This window comes from Henckelia pumila, chromosome 3 (assembly GCF_033568475.1).
Source record: "Henckelia pumila isolate YLH828 chromosome 3, ASM3356847v2, whole genome shotgun sequence".
In the NCBI taxonomy this organism is placed as follows: Eukaryota; Viridiplantae; Streptophyta; class Magnoliopsida; order Lamiales; family Gesneriaceae; genus Henckelia; species Henckelia pumila.
The window spans coordinates 158892919-158911696 of record NC_133122.1 but is presented as its reverse complement, the minus strand read 5'-3'; the positions used below and the strand labels follow the sequence as shown (position 1 = coordinate 158911696).

The following is an 18778-nucleotide window of genomic DNA, read 5'->3' as shown; positions in this document are numbered from 1 at the left end:
TTAATCGAATCTCCATGGGTTTCATTTCACTTGTGTCTGTTCTATCATCCGTGAAGTCAATTTTCCAGCGTCTACAAGTTTTAACTTGAGGGTTTGATAATTACTCCACAAAGCAAAGCACACTATGTATATATTTGAGTGAAAAAATATAAAGAGTGATTGAGTGATTCGTTTGGAGTGAACCGTGAGAATTTATATGAGGAAATTTTATTACTAATATTTTTTTTCAGGTACAATGAATCCTAATAAAGATGCTAGTGAGAGTGTGAACCAAGAAATTTCCAAAGTTCAGATGGAAGCTTTGATGGGGAAATTTACTAAGGTGATGAGGTTGGAGTTGGGGCCATTACATGAGAGGTTAAGTAAGCTGGAGGAGAGTAGTGGTAGTGGAAGTAGGAGTCAAAGTAGGAAGGTGAATGAATTTGAGGATGGTGAAGAGAGTTGTGATGAAAATTAGGATAGGGAGAGACGAGTACATAAGGGTAGAAATAGGCGAGAAGGGGTGCGTGGAAAATACACTGAAGGTAATAGAGAGGATGAGAATATTAGTAGCATTAAGATGAAAATTCCAACATTTCACGGGAAGTCTGATCCGTAAGCATATCTGGAGTGAGAGAAGCGTGTGAAGTTTGTGTTTGATTTCCATCACTATTGATCTTAAGAAAGTGAGGTTGGCAGCAGTTGAGTTTGTTGATTATGCATTATTCTGGTGGGATCAACTAGTGACCACTAGAAGTAGGTGTGGAGAGCAACCTGTTGAGACGTGAGATGAGATGAAGCATGTTATGAGGAAGCGATTTGTGCCTAACCATTATTATCGTGATATGTATAGGCATTTGCATACTTTGAAACATGGATCTAGGAGCGTGGAGGATTATTACAATGAAATGGAGACCACGATGATCCGGACCAATATTGAGGAAGATAACGAGGCTACAATTGCTCGATTTCTTTGTGGCTTAAATAGGGAGATCCAAGATAAATTGGAGCTTCGTCACTGCTTTGATTTGGATGAGATGGTACAGACGGACATGAAGGTGGAGCAACAGCTCAAGAGAAGGGGAGTTGGTCGAGTGCTTGCCGGTGGAAGGTCGTCGACTTCTTGGCGTCCGAACGTTGTGAAACGGGAAGATAACAAGCCGGTGTCCAAACCAAAATCTGACACCAAACTGGAGGCGCCAATGCAAGAAGAAAATGGTACACCTGAGGCTTCTAATACTCGTTCTAGATATATTAAGTGTTTTAGGTGTCAAGGTGTTGGCCAAATTGCTAGCCAATGCCCAAATAAAAAATTTATGATTATTAATGCTTGTGGTGATGTGGAGTCTGAGAGTGATGGGGGTGAGGATAATTATGATGATATGCCTGCATTGGAGGATCTCGATGATGAGGGATATGGTGCGGTGGTTAGTGAGTTGTTGGTCACTATGAGAATTTTAAATACACACCATAAGGAGGAAGAAGAGATTCAACGAGAAAATCTTTTTCATACTCGTTGCTTTGTGACTGAGAAGGTGTGCAGTCTCATTATTGATGGTGGGAGTTGTAAAAATGTATCCAGTTGTGAGTTGGTGGAGAAATTTGGGTTGCCTATTTTAAAACATCCTCAGCCATATCGGTTGCAGTGGTTTAATTACTGTGCGGAGGTGAGGGTGAATAAACAAGTAGCGGCTCTATTTTCTATCGGTAAGTATGTTGATGAGGTAGTATGTGATGTGGTACCTATGCATGCTTGTCATATATTTTTAGGTAGACCGTGGCAGTTTGATAGGAGAGTCGTGCATGATGGGTTTAGAAACATGTATTCTTTTACTATGAAAAAAGAGTTCATTTTATTATTATCTATGTCTCCAAAGAAAATATTGATAAAAAAAATGAGATGGCCTTGGAAAAGAAAAGTGAGAAAAAAAGAGATGAGAAAAAAGTGAAAGAAAATAGGATGAAAAAAAGATGTATAGAGCCCAAAAGAGTGAGTTGAGAGATGTTTTGAGTTCTCAAGTTCCACTTGTGTTAATCTTTTATTAGGAGTTTCTCCTAAATACAAGTGATATAGCCGGAGATCTTCCGAGTATTGTTACATCTCTTTTGCAGGAGTTCGAGGATTTGTTTCCGGAGGAGCTACCTCAAGGGTTACCACCTTTGAGAGAGATTGAGCATCAGATCAACTTCGTACCCGGGAGTGCGTTGCTGAACCATCCAGCTTATAGGAGCAATTCGGAGGAGACAAAGTAACTACAAAGACAGGTAAGTGAGCTCTTAGATAAAGGTTTTGTGCGTGATTCGATGTCACCATGTGCAGTGCCTGTGTTATTAATCCCAAAGATTATGGATCTTGGAGTATGTGTGTAGATTGTAGGGCTATAAATATCATTACCATCAAGTATAGGCATCCTATTCCTAGACTAGATGATATATTAGATGAATTACATGGCTCTAGCATTTTTATCAAGATTGATCTTAAGAGTGGATATCATCAAATTAGGATGAGAGAGTGAGATGAGTGGAAAACTACATTTAAAATAAAGTATGGTTTGTATGAATAGATGGTTATGCCTTTTGGTTTGACTAATGCACCTAGTACTTTTATGCGTCTCATGAATCATGTTTTGCGTGCATATATTGGGAAATTTGTGGTTGTATATTTTGATGATATATTGGTATATAGCAAGAACTTGGATGACCATGTAGAACACTTGAGGTTTGTACTAATCACTTTGAAAGCTGAAAATTTATATGCTAATCTGAAAAAGTATGTGTTTTGTATGAAATAACTCGTGTTTCTTGGTTTTGTGGTGAGTGCACAAGGTGTAAGAGTGGATGAAGAAAATATAAGTGTCATTCGAGATTGGCCGATGCCTATGTCGATTGGTCATGTTCGAAGTTTCCATCGGCTTGCAGGATTCTACTGGAGGTTTATGAAAGACTTTAGCACGTTGGCAGCACCTATGACTGCAGTGATTAAGAAGAATGTTTTGTTTCATTGGGGAGATGAACAGGAGAAGTCCTTCAATTTAATCAAGAAAAAATTAATTAATGCTCCTTTATTGGTTTTGCCAGATTTTTCTAAAACCTTTGAAATTGAATGTGATGCTTCAGGTGTTGGAATCGGAGGAGTATTGATGCAAGGAGGAAAGAGAGTAGCATATTTTAGTGAGAAGTTGAATGGATCAGCGTTGAATTATCCAACGTATGATAAGGAGTTTTATGCTTTAGTGCGAGTGCTCGAGACTTGGCATAATTATTTGAGGCCAAAGGAGTTCGTGATCATACGGATCATGAATCTTTGAAGCATCTCAAAGGACATCAAAAGTTGAATCCGAGACATGCAAAATGGGTAACATTTGTGGAAACTTTTTCTTATGTCATCAAGTACAAGCAAGGCAAGGAAAATGTGGCAGCGGATGCGTTGTCACGAAGGTACGTTCTCTTAACTACTTCAAATTCTAAATTTTTGGGTTTTGAGCATGTGAAGGAATTATATGCTAGTGATGTTGACTTTGGTGAGATATATGAGTCTTGTATGCGTGGTCCAAAGGATAAATATTTCATGCATGATTGTTATTTGTTTAAGGAGGATAGATTGTGCATTCCTAAAACTTCAATTAGGGAATTACTCGTTAGAGAATCGCATAGTGGTGGTTTAATGGAGAATTTTGGAGTGGATAAAACATATCAAACTTTGCATGAACACTTTTATTGGCCACATATGAAACACGATGTTGAGAGAGTTTGTGAGAAGTGTGTAACTTGTAGGAAGGCAAAGTATAGAACACAACCGCATGGATTATATACCCCACTTCCTGTACCTAGTGAACCATGGGTAGACATTTCCATCGATTTTTTTCTTGGGTTACCGAGGTCTAAGAAGGTGAGAGATTCTATTTATGTTGTGGTAGATAGATTTTCTAAAATGGCACATTTCATTGCTTGTCAAAAATCAGATGATGCTTCGCATGTTGCAGATTTATTCTTTAATGAGATTGTTAGATTGCATGGCATGCCTAGAAGTATTGTTTCTGATAGGGATACTCGATTTTTAAGTTAATTTTGGAAAACGTTGTGGTGTAAACTCGGAGCTAAGTTATTATTTTCTACTTGTTGTCATCCTTAAACTGATGGACAAACTGAGGTAGTTAATAGGAATTTAGGGACATTGTTGCGCTCTATTATTAAAAATAACTTGAAAAATGGGGAGGAGTGTTTACCATTTATTGAATTTGCTTATAATCGTAGCATACATTCTACTACGAGTTATTCAACTTTTGAAATTATTTACGTATTTAACCCATTGACTCCGTTGGATTTAATGTTGTTACCTATGAGTGAAAGGGTTAACATGGATGGTAAGAAGAAGGTGAATTCATTAAGATCTTGCATGAGAAGGTGCGAGAGAATATAGAGAGAAAGAATTTGCAGTATACTATGCAAGAGAACAAAGGGAGGAAGAAGGTTGTAATTGAACCAGGTGATTGGGTTTGGTTGCAGTTGAGGAAAAAGCATTTTTTGGAGAAGAGGCATTCGAAATTGTTACCTAGAGGAGATATTCCATTTCAAGTTTTGGAGCGAATTAGTGACAATGCTTACAAATTGGACTTGCCAGGTGAGTACAATGTGAGTACAATATTTAATGTTTATGACTTATCTTTGTTTGATGTAGGTGATGATCGAGATTTGAGGACAAATCCTTTTCAAGAAGGGGAGGATGATGCAATCATGGATGGTGCGCATATTGGACAAGTGGCTAAGGAAGCTAAAGATCCGTTGGCGATGCCACAAGGACCAATTACGAGAGGTCGAAGCAAGAAATTTAAAGAATCACTTCAAAGTTTTATGAAAAATTATCAAGATAGCATTGGTGTTCTTGAAGATCCATTTGGAGGTTGTTTCAATGTTCTAGAATTGATAAAAGACCAAGAAAATCAAGAAAATAAAATAAATCGAGAAGAAGAGGAAGACGCATCTGCGCCATGTAGCTTACGCATCTGCACAAGGGATCGCGCATATGCACCCCATTTTGCGCATCTGTGGAAGTGATAAAATCCAAGCTTTTGGACATTGGCGCATCTGCGTGAAGTTTTGCGCATCCGCGGGATTTTGGTTTCTTAGTTTCGGCGCTTATGCGAGAAGTGTTATGCATCTGCGTGAGAAGGATTCCTAAAGCTATTGGAGTTTCGCGCATCTGCGGGGAAGTATCGCGCATCTGCGCCAGATCGTGTTCCACACACATTTTGGCGTATTTTGTATGTTTCGGGAATTAAATATTATTTAAATATTTAATTATTATTTTGAGTATTTTATATCTATTAGGAAACTTTTAGATGATATCTTATGATATCTTTGCAATATTTTGCATTATCTTTTTTTTTTAAGTTGTAACTATAAATACTTTATTTTTGTTCATTAATAATAGTTTTTCAGATTTTATTCAATTACTGATTGAAATTCCCTCAAGAATTTTATTGAAGCTTTTAGCTTTGTCAAATCAAACTTATCAAAGTTTTTAACTTTGTGGCATTTGTCAATTGATCTTCGTTGGAGATTTTTAGATACGAGTTATTTGAAGGCACTACAACAAAAATGATCATTTACAACACTTGAAAGACAACGCTTTTTACAAAAAGCGTTGTCAAAAAAATAAACACAATGCTTTTAAGTAAAAACGTTGTCTTTGCTTTTTTAATTTACAAAAACACAACACTTTTTATGTCATCCACAAAGCTTTTTACAAAGCGTTGTAGATGAGCATTTTTTTAAATCTTTTACAACGCTTTTAAATTGTTTAAAAGAAAAGAGAGAAATAAATAAACTCAAAAGCTATCTGGCTCATTACAAAGCCCTAGTTACGCACAATTCAAGATTTTGCCTTGCCCATTTCTTCCTAGAAACAAAAATCTCTCAAGAGCAAGATAATTCAGGTAATTACGCTATCAATCTATGAAAAATTCCTGGGAATGGTGTCGCATACTTGTGGGTGTGTTCTTTCTGGGTGATGGATGGAAGAGTTCGTCTTGCCCATTTCTTTCTTCATTTTTTTGTTACTTGGTTGAGTTTTTTTGTTGCTTGTTGGTTGTCGGAGATTCTTGTCTGGTGGTTATGCCACTGCTTTGGTGGGCGGCCGCGACAGTGGTCTTCTCTGGCAAGATTGTCGCGACTAATCTTTTGCGAAAATCACAGATGCGCCCTTGTCTTTGGTCCATTTGCAGCGATTGTTTCTCTTATCCTGCTCTATCTTTTGGTTTCAGTGTAATTTTTTGCTTCTCTCGATTTGGAGGTTTGAATTTTTTAAATTTGAATCTCTGTGCTTCGTGAGCTTCACCATTTCTGCTTTCTTCTGCTGCTTTGGTTATTTTCATTAATCACTCATTTGTTTTTTCTTGTGTTCTTTGTCCGATCCTCTCATTGTAAGCTTAATGACAAAAGAAAAATTGTTGTGGTCATGTGATTGTTGGTTAAAAATTGAGTGTTTGATATTTATTTCTTGAAATTATTTTGTGGTAACTCTATATATATTGTGTTGTGACTTATGATGTTGTGATATACATGAGGAATAACTTGAATATATGCGTATCTGCTTCCCTGATTTTAAGTGGCTTAAAATCGTTTCCTGAATGCGTTTGGTTTAAAGAGAAGGATACTCGAATCTTATTTTCATTCTCATATGCATTTATGTATTTTTCTAGTTAAATGCAAAGTGCCGAATTCCATGTATTATCTAGAGATTTCCAGCTAACTAGATTCTTTAAATCTTCTTATTTTATGCGTAGGAATACAATGTCATTGCTTTATTATTCATTCCTTTTCTCTGTAAAAAGAGTAGGCTTTACACCGAGGTTATTTGGGGAGATGAGATTGTAGTGACCCTTACCCAGATCACCTACTAAACAGAACTTAGGCATGCAATTAACTTAATTAAACAAAAATCAGAATTCAACTGCAGAAACCATAACAAATATACAATCCCAAGAAAAGGAATCTGTAAATATCCAAAATAATATACAACCAAATCAAATAGCTGTATAAACCCAAAACAATAGAATAAAACCTAAACGAAGCTCCAGCTGAACAACCACTGCCTAGCCCCTATTGGATCCACCCGCCTCGTCCAATCGCAAAAATGCCCCATGGAATAGGGTGTCCAGAAACACAGAGTATGAGACATGAGCATAAAACACTCAGCATGAGAGTATGAGTATACATGCATGCAAAGTGAACTCCCTATAAACTCGAGGTCAAGGATCAGATAACAGAGACCGACCGGGCCCTAGTATGTAGCACGTTGTGCCGTCGTTACAGGAGGTGGCTCCCATATCAAATACCAGTGGATATGCCGGACCCAAATCGATGGAAGTCCAACCACTAACAGGATAGGGTAAAACCCTATTATAGACATCTCGAACAAAATAGCTCAATATGCAAATGTATGCAGCATAAATCAATAACATATAAATCATGCAGTCACATAATACATGCATACTCAGTCAGGATATCTCGAACAGTACTTTCGTACCTCAAATACTAGGCAAGTGCTATCAGCCCTAGGTCCACGCCTATAATCCGTGCTACACTTCCAAATGATACTACTATAATTATAGCGCTCTAAAAGCCTTAACTAAGCTAAAGCATACTCCTAAATATTTTTAAGAAGCAAAAGCTATACCTTCGTCTGCGTTAGCCCTTTGCTGTCGATTGCCTCAAAACTAGGCCACAGCTCCGCTACGACGCCTGGACTGCTATGCCACTTCCGGATTCCCAACGGAACGCTTAGAATTCCCTAGATCTGAGTTAGAAGCCTAAGGAATCGAGAGAGAAGAGGTGATTGGTGCACTCAAATGTGAGCTCGGCACCCCCTATTTATAGACAGAGTTCAGGCCCTCCGAACTGACTTCGGAGCCTCCGAACACGTTCGGATCGTTCAAACTGGACTTCGGATCGTCCGAACCCAATATTACGTCATTTCTTACGTCATCATAATGACGTCATCCATGACGACTGTCGTCAGCACGTTCGGAGCGTCCGAACAACTCTTTGGATCATCCGAACCCTGACTTCGGACCGTCCGAACTCACCAACGGAGCCTCCGAACCCAACGACCCTCGAACCATTTTCGAGCGTTTTGAATCCATTTCCGAACTCTGTTAATCCATCTGGGACTCCCTGAATCATTTTTTATTACGTCTAAACATGATCGTATTATTAATTACTCATAAATCTATAATTCCGGATACGGGTTACTACATTCTCCCCCACTTAAGATATTTCGTCCTCAAAATCCGATCTTAAGTACCGAATGTAAAACAACAATCCAAAACATTCTTTATTCAATCAAACGTTTACAGAGTTTACATCTGAATACAAATCGAAAATGAAATCAAAATAACTCAGGATGTTCTGCACGCATCCTGTCCTCAAGTTCCCAAGTAGCTTCCTCAGCGCCTCGGCGCTGCCACTGCACTAAAACCAAAGGAATGACTTTGTTCCGCAAAACGTTATCCTTATGATCCAGGATACGAATAGGTCTCTCAACATACGTCAAATCCTTATCCACTTGAACTTCAGACCGCTGCAGAATATGAGACGGATCTGCCACATACCGTCGCAACAAAGATACGTGGAACACGTTGTGAATACTGGACAGATAAGGGGGCAAAGCCAGATGATAAGCCAAATCGCCAATGCTCTCCAAGATCTCAAACGGACTGATAAATCTGGGAGACAACTTGCCCTTAAGGCCAAATCTGAGAATCCTGCGAAAAGGTGACACTCTCAGAAACACTTTCTCCCAACATCAAACTGCAAAGGCCTACACTTAGTGTTAGCATAGCTGGCCTGACGATCCTGTGCAGTCTTAATCCGTTTCTTGATCTGATCAACATTATCTACTGCCTGCTGGATAAACTCCGGTCCCTTAGCCTGTCTCTCCCCCACTTCTTCCCAGAAGAGTGGAGTACGACAACGTCGCCCGTACAACGCCTCAAAAGGCTCCATCCCAAAGCTAGTATGATAGCTATTGTTGTACGCGAACTCGATCAATGGCAAATGATCCTGCCAGGCTTAACCTAAATCCATAACGCACGCTCGAAGCATATCCTCCAAAGTGCGGATAGTGCACTCTGACTGACCATCTGTCTCCGGATGATAGGCAGTACGTAAACTGAGAGTAGTACCCATCGCACGCTGAACACTCCCCCAGAACCTAGAAGTGAACCTGGGGTCTCGATCGCTGACAATGCTTACAGGCACTCCATGAAGTCGAACGATCTCCTGAACATACAACCGTGCCATGCGATCCACAGAGTACTCTCGACTATAGGCAATGAAATGCGCTGACTTGGTGAGTCGGTCCACCACAACCCAGATAGCATCACAATTCCTCGAGGACATCGGCAAATGGGTCACAAAATTCATCGTGATAAACTCCCATTTCCACTCAGGAATAGGCAGATTGTGAAGTAAACCTCCAGGTCGTCAGTGTTCTGCCTTGACTTGTTGACACACCAAACATCTCAAAACATACTGATACACGCTGCGTTTCATCCCCTTCCACCAAAACCGAGTACGTAGATCCTTGTACATCTTGTTGCTTCCCGGATGAATACTCAACTTGGTGCGATGTGCCTGAGACAAGATCTCCTCTCGCAACTCTTCATCCTGCGGAATCACAAGTCTACCAGACAAACACAGAAAACCATCTGACTGATAGTGAAATCCAGACTATCTATCCTTGTTTGTTAGGCAAGCTAAACGTTGGGTCTTTGAGTCAGACATCTGAGCATCTCAAATCTGCGAATACAAAGCTGGCTCAGATAATATCGCAAACATCTGGATACTCTGCATACCTTTCTTATGCTTCAAGGTATACCCCGAAGTACAACAGTCACTGATCGCACTAGACATCGAACAAGTCTGCAGTGCGGATAGTCGCACCTTGCGACTCAAAGCATCAGCAGTGAGATTAGCAGCTCCCGGATGGTACTTAATCTTGCAATCATAGTCATTAAGCAAGTCCATCCAACGCCTCTGCCTCATGTTCAAATTCGCCTGAGTGAACAAATACTTGAGACTCTTGTGATCGGTGAAGATCTCAAATTTTTCGTCATACAGATAATGACGCCAGAACTTCAAAGCGAACACAATGGCTGCCAATTCCAAATCATGGATTGGATAGTTGTCCTCGTGAAGCTTCAGCTGTCTAGAAGCGTATGCAATCACATGCTCATTCTGAGTCAGGACACAACCTAACCCCTGAAGAGAAGCATCAGTGTATACCACATACCCTCCAGATCCTGATGGTAATGCCAACACCGGCGCAGAAGTCAACCGCCATCGAAGCTCACAGAAATTCTCCTCACACTCGGAGGACCACTCAAAATCAACACCCTTGCGGGTAAGCTGCGTCAATGGTCGAACTAGCTGAGAGAAGTTCAGAATGAAGCGTCGATAATATCCTGCTAGACCCAGAAAACTACGGATCTCAGCAACCGTCGTTGGACGCGACCAATTCAGCACAACCTCAATCTTGCTCGGATCAACAGAAATCCCCTCCCTGGATATGATATGGCCAAGAAAGACCACTCGATCCATCCAGAACTCACACTTGCTCAGTTTGGCGTACAATTGCTCATCCCAAAGAGTTTGTAGTACCACTCGCAAGTGAGAAACATGCTCTTCTGCATTACGCGAATACACCAAGATGTCGTCAATGAAGACCACGACAAACTTGTCTAAATACTCCCTGAAGACACGGTTCATCAGATCCATAAATATAGCCGGCGCATTAGTCAATCCAAATGGCATCACTAGAAACTCATAATGCCCATAGAGAGTACGGAATGCAGTCTTGGCTACGTCCTGATCTCGGACTCTCAATTGATGACACCCAGATCTCAAGTCAATCTTGGAGTAAACCGAATTACCCTGCAGCTGATCAAACAAGTCATCAATGCGAGGCAACGGATACTTGTTTTTCACAGTAACTCGATTCAGCTGCCGATAGTCAATGCACAACCGCATAGACCCATCCTTCTTCTTTACAAAAAGAACAGGAGCTCCCCAAGGAGATACACTAGGACGAATGTACCCCTTGTCCAAAAGATCCTGTAACTGATTCTTAAACTCACGCATCTCTGACGGAGCCAGACGATACGGTGCTCGAGAAATAGGCAAAGTACCCGACATCAACTCTATGCCAAACTCAACTTCCCTAGCAGGAGGAAAACCCGGAATCTTATCTGGAAATACATCTGGGAATTCATCCACAACAGGAATACTATCTATCCCAATACTCTCAGCGAACAAATCAACTGAATAGATAAGGTAGCCTTCCCCGCCAGACTCTAGAGCTCGACAGGCTCTCAAAGCTGATACCAAAAGCATCGGGGGTCGCGCTCCATCACCATAGAAAAACCAGCTATCACTCCCATCCGGATGAAAGCGTACTAATATCTGATAGCAGTCCACTGAAGCTCGATAGGTAGTCAGTATGTCTATCCCCAGAATACAATCAAAGTCTTCCATCGCAAGGACCATGAGATTCGCTACTAGAATATTCCCTTCGAACTCTAAAGGTGTAAGGCCCGAAAATATTAAATTATTAATTATGGGATTTGAGAATTAAATATCCATATTATGGGCTAATATTTATTTGAGAAGTTATGGAAATGATAGATTTAATTTCCGAGCCGAAAATATTTAATTTGAGAATTTACGGATTTTGAGAATTAGATTCCGAGAATTCTTAACTTAAAAGAATAAATATTCTATTTGAATATTTATGGAATTTGAGATTAAATTCCATATTTCGCAAATTATAGAAGATTAATTTTGGAAGATGAAACCCGATCAGGGGTTGATTTTAAAATATCGAAGTTTGAAGAGCTAAAGTGCAAAAGGCAGGGATTATTGATTTAATCCGAATTTATTTAATTTTAATCCGAGTATATTTAATTTGGGAATATTTAGAGTTTCTATTTTAATTCTAATATTCTTAAATTATTTTGGATTGAAATCGAATTAAAACGAAGGCCGAGGATTGAATTGCAATTACTGAAGACTTGAGGGACTAAATTGCAATTAAGCTATACATATCTGATTTTTAATCAAATTATCAGCATGTACACGTGCTTATGTTGTATACAATTCAGAAAAGTGAAGAAATGAACAGAGGAAGCCGAACCCTCTTATTCCTTTTTCGTTTTTGATTTTCAAACGCCGATAACTTTTGTTTCGCTCGTCCGATTTCAATTCCGAAAGATGTTTTGGAATCCTTGCGATGAGGGCTTCAATTTGATGTAAGTATTTTGTTCTCTCGGTATCTTTTGAAGAACGAAATATGGCAGAGATCAGATTATGAAACTATTTTGTGTCTTTGAGTTCATATGCCGTTCGATATCGCAGTCGGATTGGAAATGAATTAAGAAACGAACTTGTCATGGTTTCAGAATGTTTTTGACTTGTTAACATGTGATTATAGCTGATGATATGATGAATTGAATGATGAATTCAGCTGATATAAGTAATACGAATGATTGAGTTGATTAGAAATGAATTCGATACCGAGTCGGTTCCCGATTTTCAATCGCTACACCGCCGGTTGATGTTTTGACTTCGTTTTGATAGCCTATAACTGAGTTGAGATAGTTGTTTAGATGTTATGAATGTTATAGCATTTTTATTTCTCGATTCAGTTGAGTTTCGAAGGCTAACGATTCAAGACTCCGAGTTATATCGAATAAGAAGAAGTTGAAATTTGAAATGATGCTGATTGAATCTATATTGATGATTTTGATTCAATTCTGAAATGATTGAATAGAATGAGGTTTGATATACATGTTTTGATGATAAGTTTCAGAGTTTAATAGAAGACTATTGACTCAAGAACCTCAACTTGAAACCAAATAAGAAGTGATCAAGATTGATGTAAATGTGATTGAAGATTGATTATGATTGAATGAGCAGATTTGCTATGAGTTGTGGTACTTCCTATCCAGATGTGGACCATCGTCAACTCGAGAATATAAGGTATAAGGACAACATCGCGAGTCAGGGACTGTGAAACTCAAGAACGACTATTCTTGAGTTATCCCGAACAAACCACATACTTGTTTAAGTATTTGTTCTTGAGGTAGAACTTATGTGATTGTCGATCCATCACAGGTAGTGGATCTTTATTTATTTTGATATGATTGTATATTGAATTGATTCTATGCCAAGGTTGCGGTTAACCTTATTTTCTAGCCCGGAATGGCTACGATAGATGGATATCCATGTCAAGATCGGATACGAATCTTGATGGCAACGAAGTGATAAGAATCAATTCTTGAGATAAGCGTACTATATAAATTGAGTCTTGATTTGAAGTTGAGTCGATATATTTATTTTTACTCTATTCTTGAGTTGATATGTTTAGAGTTGATATGAATTTATTTAACGCATTTATATGTCGATTATACTGAGAATGATTTCTCACCGGAGTTTATCCGGCTGTTTCTTTGTTTTGTATGTGTGCATTGCAACAGATGGGGCAGGAGCTTTGTTGAGACGACATTGATAGCTCGGGAGAGAGATGTAGCAAGTGTGGACTCGGGTTTTAAGCAGAAGAATGGTAGCTAGATATCATCAAACTTGATATGAACTTATAGACTTGAAGCTCACATTTGAGTCTTTGTGTAGCTTGCTCAATTAATGTCTATTATGTTATTTGAATTGATGTATTCAACGCATGTTTTGATGCCAGAGACTTTGTATATGAATATATGCATGTTCTCCGATGTTATATCATATATAGACTTGAATTTGTTTGAAGGATCTTGCCAATGTTCCAAGGTTTGACAGCAAACAGATTCTGCAGAAATATTGAAACAAGAAGCACGCTCGATCTTGGGAATTTGTAGGATCGCGCGCGGCAAGTAAATGGGCACACCGAGAGTTTGATTCATGGCTCGCTCGATCGGCTAACTTTGCCGGATCGAGCGAGGCCATTATTTGTTCAGACCCGAGAATTTGATATTTTGCTCGCTCGATCGGCTGACTTTGCCCAATCGAGCGAGGCTCTGAGATATTTAAAAAAAAAAAATTTGTTCTGCTCTAGATTTATTATTCTTTAGTTGTTTGATTAATTGTTTTAATTAATCATTAGCTGCCCTAAAACGAGATTAGCAACCCGAGGTCCCCACAACAGGTGGTATCAAAGCGTAGGTTCTGGACTGAGATATAAGCTGAGCGGGGTAGAGTGAGTCATATGCATTTATAGTATTGCATGATTATGCAGTATTTGATTCGATGATTTAATAAATTGCATGTGTTCTTGATCTACCTTTGAAATTGAATTGATTAATTTACTGATTTGTAAATTTTTAAATTCTTATCGATGTTATTATAAGAATTTCCCCGGGTGATGTAAGCACCCAGAATCGAAGAGAACAGTGTTCTTTGGGTGACGTAAGCACCCCAGACTGACAGAGTTGTATGGCCAGACTGAACAGAATGGCATGGTCAGATTGAACAGAACTGTATTCTTGCTCAGCTGAAAGAAGTATCTCTGATTGAACAGAACAGAATATCAGCAAATGAATAGATGTATTGCAGGTAGAAGTTGTTCTGAAGAACTTGATCAATCGTTCAGATACCTGGAATATACCGATGAATGATGTATTAGATTGATTGAATACCAACTTCGAAACCTAGCAATCAGCTGATGAATTTTGATGAAGAAAGAGGTATATTAATTTGTTGGTAAGTGCTTAGAACATGATTTTTGTTTATAGTTCTTTGCCACAACAGATAGAAATGCTGAGAAGGAAAAAAAATATACTTTTTACAAGCTGAATATTTTGAGTATTGAAGAATGTTTTCTTAGGTTTTCAAGCCTATTATAATTCTTTGAATTGTAAATGATTAGAATCTCAAAATTGAGTTGTTTAGTTATGGCTTGAATTCAAAGAATATGTCTGAATCAATGTTGATGACTGAAACATGTTATGAAAGACATAGTCTTGTTTAATAGAACTGAAGCTGAATGATGAAGCAAAAGGACTGAAATTGTAAAGATGCTACGGTGTGTGAGAAAAACACATATTTAGCTACAATTTCTGTTCCAGAAGTATACAGAGAATCAGAATGAAATTGCACCTGAGAATGAAATTTCAAGTAACAAATTTATTTTGTTTTGACCTGTCTATTATTGGTGCAATAGATTCATGATAGCTGGAAGCTTATTATATGATTACCTCTGTATCAGAAAAGAGACTGTGTGAATTGAACTGAAGAATGGAACTATTGTTTCGATGAACTGAAACAGAAGATGATTTTGTTCTTATTGAAATATCTGTTTATATTGCATGATAGATGATGATGCAATAATCGAATACAGATTAGTAGAAGAATTGATGATAAGAAGCGATTAAATTAGATCAGTAAGAACATAATGTGCAATTGAATATGATGATATAGAATCTCGAATTAAGATTCTGTGATTTCGGGTTGATATATGATGTTTGATTACAGAAGTATGCCGAAATAAATATATTCAATGCACTAGATATGTTAATGATCTAAACCAGAATTGAAATATATGCCGATGAGTAGAGATTGCAGATATATTTCAGTAAGATTCTTGACTTTAGTTAAGTTGTGAACTGGAATTTATCAGAGAATTGATGAGTTTATGAATTGAATACTGCTTTTGCGGTTTACAAAATATATGATGATATGAAAATCAGTTACAGATTAGTCTTTTATTTAATTTTACTGAATTTATTACATCATAAAATCATGATTTTTGAAATTCTTGATATTGATTTCGAGGTTTTGGTACCGACCTCAATCGATTTTGATTGACTCATATTTTTTTTATAGAGTCTGATTTGATCTACTCGTCTTGAGTTGAGATGCTAGTGAGTTGTTTTCACTTAGCATATTGTCATTCATATTCTTGTTCTGTGGATGATCTTGACTTAAATGAGTTTCCCTGATTATGAATTTCAAAAGTTACTGATTGGTTGATGTATACATTTAGTATATTATAATATTTATGACTCGTAACTGATAGAATTTCCAATTGAGATTTGGGAAATAGAACGAAGAGAAGAGATGAATGCATGATTGATTGATCTTTTGAATTTATGTGCTTGAAGTATCGAGATAGATACTAAAATAGTCTGAATTGCTGTAATCCAAATTAAGTGAGAATTGATTTGGAAGGATTAAAGCACATTAAGATGAGATCAAGTTATTAGAATTTAATTGAGAAATAGAAATGAAGAATGAAACAGGCATTCGATCAATTGATTTCAGATTTTTGTGTATTTTGGTTTGAATCAGATGCATATATGACCAAATGGAATGATTTTTGATTGAAAGCAATCCAGAACTGTTTCGAAGATGAAAGAAACATAGAAAGTAAACTGAAGCGATGAGAATTCCGTATAGAATGTCATATAGAAATATGAATTGAAGCCTCAGATCAGAATAGATGAATTTTTATTGTGATAGATAATATGATTGTGCTTGATATTTCCGACAAGAAATATCAAAATTTGAAGAATTTCACAATAATGAATTCAATAGTTATTCAATAATTGTTTTATCAGAAGATAAAGTAAATAGAGGTAATATAATTATTACGTTTTCGAAGTTAAACGTACAGAGAGTTTCCGATGAATTTGAAAATCGTTGACCAGATGAGTTCAGTGATAAATTAAAAACTCCAGAATTGTTACGAGATTGTGATTTGAAAGAATATTTTGCGAAACTACCATGATGAAACAGTTTATGTGAAGTAAACAGGTGGTAGTTATGAACAGATTGATTGAAATTACTGTCTACGATGATTTGTCTGTATGATTAAATCACTGAATTGTGATTAGATTCATTGTAAGACGAACAGTAAGCCAAAAAATAATGTTTCAGATTGAAACATTGGGTTTACTATTAAATTGTAATACAGATGATCCGAAGAATTTGAGTACTTTTGAGGTAAAGATACAATATGTTATCCTTGAATTGGAAGAATAATCAGAGAAGATGAATTGAATTTCGAGAATGAAATTTTATCTGATATGATACCGATTATTAACAGCTCTGAATACGTTGAAATCTGAGAATACAGCATATTATACTTTGATTACTAGATAGTTCGATAATCAGATTTGTAGAATACACTGTATGAGATATGAATAACAGTTATCTATTCAGATCTGTGAAGAAGAAAGAGATATGATGAAATTACAGGAATTATTAAAATCTATTGTCAGGATTAAGACTTTAGATTTATTCGATAGAATGTGGCATCGATTGATTGATTGATGTTCTGAAAGTTGGTTATATGTGATTGCATTATATTATTTGTCGATTGATGGATTATCTGAGTTGATTTTCCGGATATTGAGAATAATCTCAGAACTTTAATACCTGATTCGGTATTATTTGTCTTTATGTGTTGCCACTTGATGATTATAATTCCTGTAACAGCTAATGAGTCGATTTTAAGATAATGTTGTGATGATATGATGAAAATAAATCAGATTTCTTTGTATTGGAATGATACTACTGAAGTATATGATAACAGATCAGATTTGATTTGAGGAACACAAGGATGATGAATATGAATCTGTATGAAATGAAAGCAAAGAAGATGAATCAGAATTAGTAATTGAATGATAGATATAACTTTTGAAGCTGAAACTGACTCGTTAAGTGGAAAAGTTATTCTTGAAACATCATTCAATTCAGAATAGAGAAAGAGCAGAGTTTAATTTACAGATTCAGAATGTGACGATGAATAATGATTTTGAAGCGATGAACTGAAGAACAGTGTAGACTTGAGTTATTCTCTATACTCTGTATAGAATGATATAGAGAAAGAAACAAGTCGTTACCGATGTTGAATATCACTGACTGAGATATCAGATGGAATTGATGATTCGATTGAACGATTTAATCTTTTCGGTTTGATATGATGGATCTGATTTGTTTCACGTATCTATGTGAAAGACGTATCAATCGATTTTTCTTCCTACATGCGTTAATCCGATGAGATAGATATTGAAGAGATTCTAAGTTAAGTCGATTATTCGACAAATCCTTGATTGAAGGAAGAAACAGCTCAGAATAAATTCTTTTCAATGACTTAAAGTACAACTGAATAGATACCGAATACAAGAGAATAGAAGCAGATTCGAAGTAATAATCTGACATGAGATTGAAAGATGAAGTGAGATACGAAATGCAAGTTGGATGATTGAAGTGAGAATCACTTCAGATAATCATTCAGTCTATCAGACTTTATATTTGGATTGACTACGATTTCGAGGACGAAATCATTTCTTAGAGGGGAGGAATTGTAAGGCCCGAAAATATTAAATTATTAATTATGAGATTTGAGAATTAAAATTCCATATTATGGGCTAATAATGATTTGAGAAGTTATGGAAATGATAGATTTAATTTCCGAGCCGAAAATATTTAATTTGAGAATTTACGGATTTTGAGAATTAGATTCCGAGAATTCCTAACTTAAAAGAATAAATATTCGATTTGAATATTTATGGAATTTGAGATTAAATTCCATATTTCGCAAATTATAGAAGATTAATTTTGGAAGATGAAACCCGATCAGGGGTTGATTTGAAAATATCGAAGTTTGAAGAGCTAAAGTGCAAAAGGCCGGGATTATTGATTTAATCCGAATTTATTTAATTTTAATCCGAGTATATTTAATTTGGGAATATTTAGAGTTTCGATTTTAATTCTAACATTCTTAAATTATTTTGGATTGAAATTG

At 37.0% G+C, this 18778-nt stretch overlaps 1 protein-coding gene across 1 annotated transcript; it reads left to right on the top strand.

Annotated features, from left to right (window-relative positions):
- The first annotated feature begins 773 nt into the window (after positions 1-773).
- LOC140889837 (uncharacterized) lies at positions 774-5034 on the top strand. The gene is made up of 8 exons (XM_073297567.1): positions 774-1686; positions 1857-1924; positions 2026-2228; positions 2666-2760; positions 3097-3218; positions 3371-3868; positions 4384-4600; positions 4694-5034. The coding sequence occupies exons 1-8, from the start codon at positions 774-776 to the stop codon at positions 5032-5034; spliced, it is 2457 nt and encodes an 818-aa protein (XP_073153668.1).
- Positions 5035-18778: the final 13744 nt, after the last annotated feature.